Source organism: Trichechus manatus, unplaced genomic scaffold (assembly GCF_000243295.1).
Source record: "Trichechus manatus latirostris isolate Lorelei unplaced genomic scaffold, TriManLat1.0 scaffold00028, whole genome shotgun sequence".
NCBI classification, from domain to species: domain Eukaryota; kingdom Metazoa; phylum Chordata; class Mammalia; order Sirenia; family Trichechidae; genus Trichechus; species Trichechus manatus.
The window spans coordinates 8,791,746-8,799,553 of record NW_004443964.1 but is presented as its reverse complement, the minus strand read 5'-3'; the positions used below and the strand labels follow the sequence as shown (position 1 = coordinate 8,799,553).

Below are 7,808 nucleotides of genomic sequence, written 5' to 3'. Positions count from 1 at the left end.
TGCAGGGAGCTGTCCTGGGAGTCGGGATGGTCTAGTTTGGTGGGAGTGTGGTTTAGCTCAGATGGGAATAGCAGGAGTTGAGGGAGAGCTGCCAGGAGCAGACCACGAAGAGTTCTGAAGGCCATGCTGAGGAGCGTAGACCTTTCCTTATGGCACCGCAAGTTCTGATTACAGGAAAATCCTAACCAGACCTGGGTATGTTAGCCACCCCCGGGTGATCCTAGCCAGCTGTCTCAGGAGTAAGGAGGCAGGAGCTTCGCTTCAATGGCAGCTCATGCGTCTTCCTGCATAACTTATGCCCAACGAAGCACTGAAATGAAATACCTGCATTTCTGCCTCTGCTTTGTCTTCTACAATGCGCAGAGCTGTTAGTAAAAAGTTAGAAGACACTGCAGCGCCCCTCCTCAAAGAGAGGCAATGTGATGGGTGGTAAGGAATCCCAGCTCTACAGTCAGATGACGTGAATCTGAAGCCCAGCTCAGCAATCTGACCTTGGGGTAAATTACTTAATTTATCTAAGCCTTAGTTTCCTCATCTGTACAATGGGGATAACAATTAAACCTACTCATAGGATCGCTAGCAGGATTAAATGAGACAATCACAGAGTGTGCATCATAACATTGACTGCTAATAAATTCTTTCTCACTGCCAATAATTATTATCATCACCACCACTAACAGATGGACCCTGATCTCTACCTTGATGCCTCCAGGGTCAGAGAGCTGACTATTTCCAAAGGCAGCCTGTCCCATTGTTGGGCAGGTCTGGTCCTTCAGCTCAGCTAGAATCTACTTCCGTGTAGCACCCACCCTTGGGTCCTTGCTGTACCAGGGCAACAAAGGAGCAGCTCTGGACCAGATCAACAACTGGCTCTCCTTCTCCTGGATCCTGCCTGAAGCTCCCTGCCGGTGGAAGTCAAGGGCACCACTTATACTTGTGGTGTGCCATCTGCACACTCTTGGTGTTCCCATTCAAGCACGTTTATCCTCCAAGAGGGATGCAGGGGCTCCTGACAGAGACTGTCAAAACCACCTAGGGGTGCCAGGCTGTGGTCAGGAGTGGCTCTGGGCTCCCAAATGAAAACTAGTTCAAGGTCTGCCCAGGTAGGCCCCTCTGGTCTCCTTGTGGGTTCCCTGGAGAGCCCGAGGCTCAGAGTGGCCAGCTCTGGAGGGTCTTCTGCTTCCTGGTCCAGGCCTCTCCCCGTCCACAGAGTGGCAAAGGTGGTCCTCCTGCCCCGGCCCCTCCCTCCCCCTCCTTTGCCAACATGACGATGCCTCATACCAGCCAATCCAGTCTAGGGTCAGGGCAGAAGGAACCTGCGGGTGGAGGTCATGCTAAACTCTGGTCTTGCTGCCTCATAAAGGAAAAGGATGGCTTTCCAGGAAGAACAGATCCTCCAGCAATTAAATCCTCCTTCTCTCATCTGCATTTCTGTCCCTGGTGGCAGATTTTTATCACCATCCCCAGGGCAAGACAATCTTGTTTCCCCAACAAAACCCATTATGTACATCAGGCCAGGGATTAATCACCAGCACAGGGTTGGGAGCCAATAAAAAAGGCAGAGATGGGAGGATAGTGCGGGAGGGAGGCAGGGGAGCTCCTCCCTGCTCTGTGAAGCCGAGGAAAAGGCTGGGGCCTGGCTGGGCTGGAGGTGTGGCTGCTTCACGCTCACGCTTCCGGCAGTAAACCTGCCCTTGCTGAGACCCTGTTTTCTCTCCCTCCTCTCCTCTCTCCCTGCTTGGCAGTGTCCTGGGCAGAGAAGGGCAGCCCAGCCCAGAGCTCCAGTGTGTGGGCACAGCCAGGTGCCCTTGGAGGGCCACCTGCATGTCCCACCTGAATTGTCCTCCAAAGAGACGATGTCCCTCCCTTACTCAGCTCAAGTTGTTGCATGCCCCCACTGCTTCACTGGACCCAGGCCCACCATTAGCAATAGTAGGGTTCTTCTCTGGGGCCAGGGGATACAGGGACTCTGGCCACAGCCGTGGTCATGGCCATAGATGCTGGAAGCAAGCCTCTGTCTTCCCTCCCCAGTCATTTCCTCCACCCCGGTCTGGGCAGTGCCCCCGCCCACCACTCAGCCATCCTCAGCTGGGCTCAGCAGGGCAAGTCTTCTTCACACCTGGGGCAGGGCTGCCTTTGCCCCCAGTAGCACTAGAGCGGCAAACTATGGCCAGGGGCACCCTCACAGCACGGGCTCCCTGGCCCTGATACCACCTTGACTTTGAGGCAGTAGTCCTGGCAGCTGGGAAGAAGTGGCGTGGGGAGGTGGCTTACCTGTACTCCAGGGAGAACTTGGTCAGCTCTCGGTTGTTATGGAGCCACTTGAACTCCAGGGGCCAGCTGCCCTCAGCCATGCAGGTGAGCACCAGGCGGTTCCCCTCCAGGTGCACCTGTGTCCGCACTGGCTCTGTCTTGAAATATGGTGACACGTCATCTGGGGGAAACAGGGACGGAGGGCCACCAGTTAGCACTTGTTCATCTAGATGTGTTAGCTCATTTAATATCCTAACGGCCCTAAACAGGTAGAGCAGGTACCAGCCAGGTAACCTGTTCAAGGCCACATGGCTGAGAAGGATTTGAACTCAGATCAGTCGGCTTGGTTTCCTTCAAGCTTCACTCAGTCTCTCAAAGTTAGTGGGAGTCCTCCATGCCTACCAACTCGGCTCCTGCTTCCCCCTCCCCACCCGTCCTCTCCCCAGGGACTACTCCAGGGTCATCCACCTCTGCTGCCCCCCTTTGCCCCATCATTTTCTTTCTCTCCTCGCTCGAGATTCCCATCCATTCCATATCCTTTGCCAGGGAGGAAGGAAGGAAGAAAAGGTGCTTACTGCCTCTCTGCTGAAGGGAATATAAATTGCATAAGGAAAATAGGGAGGTGGGTTGATAGAAGCTGCAGGTGACGGGGGTGTCTAGAGTCCTGCTCCCCAAGGCTGGAGGAAACCCCTCAAAGGCAGCAAGGGCAAAGTCCTTCCTCTGGCTGGAATACTGCCCCCACCTCCTCTGCGTTCCTTCTGAGGTGTCTCTGGGTGGACTCGAACCTCCAGTCTTTTGGTTAGCAGCCGAGCTCATAAACCGTTTGCACCACCCCGGGACTCTCCTATGAAATCGGAGGATGGAAAACCACGAGACCTTTCTCTTTTGGGCGAAGAAACGGAACAAGCTAAAGGAAGAAGAGGAGAGGAGTGGGGGCGGGGGGGTGGGGAGCTAAGGGTAGAAGGAAGGAACCCAGACACCATGGCAGGCTGGCCAGCCAGCTGGAGGTGCGTGCAGTGGGGCCTCTCCTGCACCCCAGGCTGACTTCTGGGAAGTGTGAGGGAGGCCTGGGGATCCTGACCCCAACATCTGTCCTTGCACCCTCGGATTTAGCCAGTATTGGGTGTCTGCAGTCTTTGAACAGGCTCAGCCTATGCCAAGGTCTCCCTCTGGGCCCAAGCACAAACACACAACTCAACGAAGCCGGAGGGGACGTTTGGGGCCCAGGTCAACTGTCTGTGCTGCAAAGCATCCCCATCCCCCTGCACCCTCATGCCCAAGGTCTCAATCTTATGAGCATATAACTTATGACTGTTTGGGGGAGTCCTCCTCGGACCCCCAACCCTGCTACGAATCTCACTGTGGGTGGAGGCCAACAGAGGGGTACCTGGTGCTAGCCAGGAGGGGCATGAAGCTGAGAGGGGGCTGCACTGGGGGTGGGGGGAGAGGCAGTGCACATGAACAGCCACCCCTGATGGCTATCTCTACCCATCTCTTGGTCTGGCTGCGGACGTTTCCATCACATACGTCACGCTGCTCTAAATAACTGTCATGTGAACATACTGCCTTGAACACAGCTGCAAAGATGCCTCTTTGAAAGCATGTACTCAGAGGAGGTAACCACCCCCGCTCCCCTGCCCTCCACCCCCAGCTGTGCCCCTGGGGTCCTCAGCCACTCTGGCTGGGCGGCTGGAGGACGGAGAAGCCAGCAGCACCCATTTGCCAAGGAAAGCGCCTTGTTGCCACTGTGACAGCCGGCTCTGCTCTCAGCCTAACAAATGGGAGCACTCTCACTTCAAAGGCATGTTCACATTCGCCAGCAGCTTTCAAGAGCCCTTTGAATTGCGTTTTTAAAAACCCTCCCTTAGTTCCTGTCATCACTCATTGGTTTTAAAACAATAACATTCCCAGCCCCTGAGTGAATAAATCCCCTGGATGGGGGACTGACTCACAGCCCTAACAGAAGCAGGCGGGCGGGCGGGCGTGTGTGCTTACACACACGCGCATGCACACACGCACGCATGCATGCACACGTGCATACACACAGAAGTATGCACATACGCGCATGCATACACACGCACACATGCACACATGCACGCACACACTCCGCACCCAGACACCTCGCCTCTGTAGACCTGCTCACTGGGCAATTTGCTCCCAGGGCTGCCTTTGCCAGTTCATCCTTCAGGCTCTCCTGAGGGTGCCAGCCTGGAGCTGAATGCCTTTTGCTTGGATGGGCTGATTCCAGTGGCTGCCAGAGATAATGACTTGGGGGAAGAGGAAGGAGGGTGGGAGACCCTTTCTGAGAACGCGCCGGTGCTGGGCCCTGGGCTGGAGCCGTGCACCCTCACATCTCACGTTATTCTCACAGGCTGCGGGGAGGGGGGACGTGCTCCAGCAGGGGAGGGAGCCGGGGTGGGGTGGGGGCAGATGGGAAGCAGTGCATAGCCTCCTCTCCTCCCCCAGCCCCCGCGGGGTGGTCACCCTGCCTCCCTAAAGCCCCCTGCCATCTGCGTGCGGGCGGCGGCTCTGCCCAGGAATGAGAACAGTGGCTTTTCTCCACGGCCTGCCCTGGTCTGACAGCAGGAGCTGGTGGAAGTGCTGGGAGTGTGTGTGATGGAGGAGGAAAGACACACTGATGGGGAAAGACGGGCTGGGGAAGAACAGTGTGCGTGTGTGTGTGTGTGTGTGTGTGTGTGTGTTTGTGTGTGTGTGTGTGCATCTGTGCATGCACTTCTGTGTGTACTCATGGGTGTCTCGGTGTGTCTGCATATCTGGCCCTGTGTGTGTGTCTGTCTCAGCGTGTGTGTATCTGCGTATGTACATCTGTGTGTATTCATGGTGTCTCGATGTGTCTGTGTATCTGGCCCCGTGGGTGTGTCTGTCTGTCTCAGCGTGTGTCTGCGTGTGTGCATCTGCGTATGTATGTCAGAGTGTGCTCGTGTGTGTCTCTGTATCTGCTGCCGTGTGTGTGCCGGTGTGCCTATTTGTCTGTTTGCGTGTCTGGGTGTGTGTTTATGTGTAGGAACAGATTCCTGTGCCATGAATGGGTAACACAAAGCATTGACTTTGGGCAAGCTACTTCACTTCTTTGCATCTTAGTTTCCTTAGCTATAAATTGGGTACAAGTTTGTTGTAAGTATTCAATAAATTAATAAACATAAAGTGCTTAGAACACACCTGCCATGTACTATAGAGGAGGAGTAGTTATTATTCCTACTGATCAAGCATGAAGATGGTAGATTAACGCAGAGAGAACAGCTGGCAGCTGATCAGGAGCTCCCCTCAGCCTCAGTTCTAGGATTGGTCAGTAGACAACCTGCACAGCTGTACATGACAACTCTGTTAGGCACCCTCTCAGTGGGATGGGCATGACTGAGAATGGAGGGGCAACTGGGGACAGAAAGAATCAACCTCATAAAGGTGTCATTTTCTTAAACTCTTCCTCAGCTTCGAAAACACACATGAATAATTTTTGTTTTAACTAGACGAAGTATTTTTAGTGTTCACAGAAAAAAACAAAAGACTAGACAAGAAAATTCTGGGAAAGTACGTCCATGAGAGGAGACCAGCACCACCAGATGCTGGGCTATATTATAAAGCTGCAATAATTAAAACAGTGTGCTCCTGTATGAACAGACTGGTGATGGAACAGACAAGGGAGTCTAGAAATAGACCCCAATACATATGGGATTATTGACTCTATGCTGAAGGCAGAATTTCAAATCTATGGGGAAAAGATCAGTTATTCAGCAAATGGGTTTGGAATAGCTAGGGAGCCATTTGGGGGGAAAAAGGAAGTTGAATCTCTTCCTCACACTTTACCTCAAAATAAATGCTAGATAGATCAAAGTTTTAAACGAGATGAAATGCTTAAAGAACTAGGGGAAAAAATCACAGAAGTTTAAAAATAGATAATCTGGCAAAGAAAAGGAACTCGCCAAGTACTTTCTAAGTACTAGCCAAAATTCAGAGGGTCATAAAACAGATTGATACCTTCAACTATGTAAAAATTCTGCATGAAAAAAGAAAACCCTCAGAAAGGATAAATGACAAAATTATTTGCAGCTCTTATCACGGACAAAGAGCTAATTTTCCTGATATAAAGAATGTTGTCACAAACCTGTAAGAAAAAGAGTAACAAACCAATAGAAAAATGGGCAAAGGATATGAAGAATTCACAGAAAGGAATTACAAATGACTCTGAAATATGTGCTGAGATGCTCCACCACATGGCAAGAGAAAAGCAAACCAGAACTCCAGGAAACACTGACTTTTCCCTATCAACCTGGCCGCGATCTAGAAGTTTGATAATATCGCAAGCTGGCCAGCGTGTGGATAAACAGGTATGTTCACACACAGCTTGGTGGGACTATAGTTTGGTACGATATTATTGGACAGCAATTTGGCAATATCTTGTATCGAATCTCAAAATGTACACACCCTCTGATCCATGAAATCTTCATCAAAGAATTTCTCCTCTACAGGTATACCTGTGCAGGTGGGAAATGACAGCATCCCACAGCGGTGCTGTTTGTAACAGCCAAGGCTTGGAAACAACCTGAATGTCTGGCAAGCGGGCACCTGTTAAAGAAATGATTGTACCTCCAAACCACGGAATTCACCGCAGCCTAGGGCTCCGTCTGGAACAGTCTTTGAGAACTCCTGTTAAATGGGGGAAAACAATGTGCAGGGCTGGGTGCATGATATGCTACTATTTGCGTACAAGATGTTTTTCGTGGAGTATAAGAATTTATTCGCTTGTATAGGCATAGATTTTCTAGGAGGTGATATAAAAAACCGGCTTCAGGGATGCTTCTAGGGAGGAGAACTGGGGGCTGGCAGCTCGGCAGGGAGGGAGAATGGCTTTTCATTCTGTACACTTTTGTAGCTTTTATATTGCGTATCACAGGTATGGATTATTCGTTTATAATCAGATATGTGTGTGTGAATGTGTGCGTATTATATGTATGTGTGTGTATTAAGGTCCCTGAATGGCACAAAAGGTTTGGGCTTGGCTGCTAACCAAAACGAAGAAAGGCCTGGCGATCTGCTTCTGAAAGATTACAGCCAAGAAAACCCTATGGAGCAGTTCTACTCGGGTCACCTTGAGTCGGAATTGTAGACGGAGGAAAGGGCAGGCCCTCAGTAACTCAGGGGTGTCCTGTGGCTGCGGGGCCCTGATCGCCAGAGCCTGAGCCCCTGGAATGAAGAGTTGCCCTCAGAGGTGGCAAGAGGCCTCAGCCCTGGGCATCCTTCTAATTTCCCCTAACAGGTCAGGGGTCCCCTGATTGCCATTTTCCCTTGATATACTCTCTAAATAACGCCATTGTCATCCTCAGACTCCAGGCTCCAGGCTAAATGGCCCCACACAGAAGCTAATCTCAACGTCTCCCCTCCCCTGAGCCCCGAGCACAATAACGTCATTGTTCTCTGGAGTCTCTGGCTCCCTCTGGCTGCCTCCATCTCCCTGCTCCAAGGGGATGTGACTTCTCAGCCAGCCCAGGCCTGGGAATAGCACGTCCCTGAGCCAGAACCTCGTTCTCCCCTGCTGG

General features: G+C 51.9%; 1 protein-coding gene across 1 annotated transcript in view; it reads right to left on the bottom strand.

Moving 5' to 3' along the window:
* Nucleotides 1–7,808, bottom strand: part of LOC101358658 (protein sidekick-2) — a 173,934-nt gene that overhangs the window by 165,133 nt on the left and 993 nt on the right. Inside the window, exons 3-4 of the mRNA XM_023729433.1 lie at nt 3,614–3,683; nt 2,275–2,434 (exon numbers count right to left, since the gene is read on the bottom strand). Coding sequence (XP_023585201.1) covers nt 2,275–2,434; nt 3,614–3,683 — 230 coding nt within the window. The remainder of the gene's footprint in view (nt 1–2,274; nt 2,435–3,613; nt 3,684–7,808) is intronic.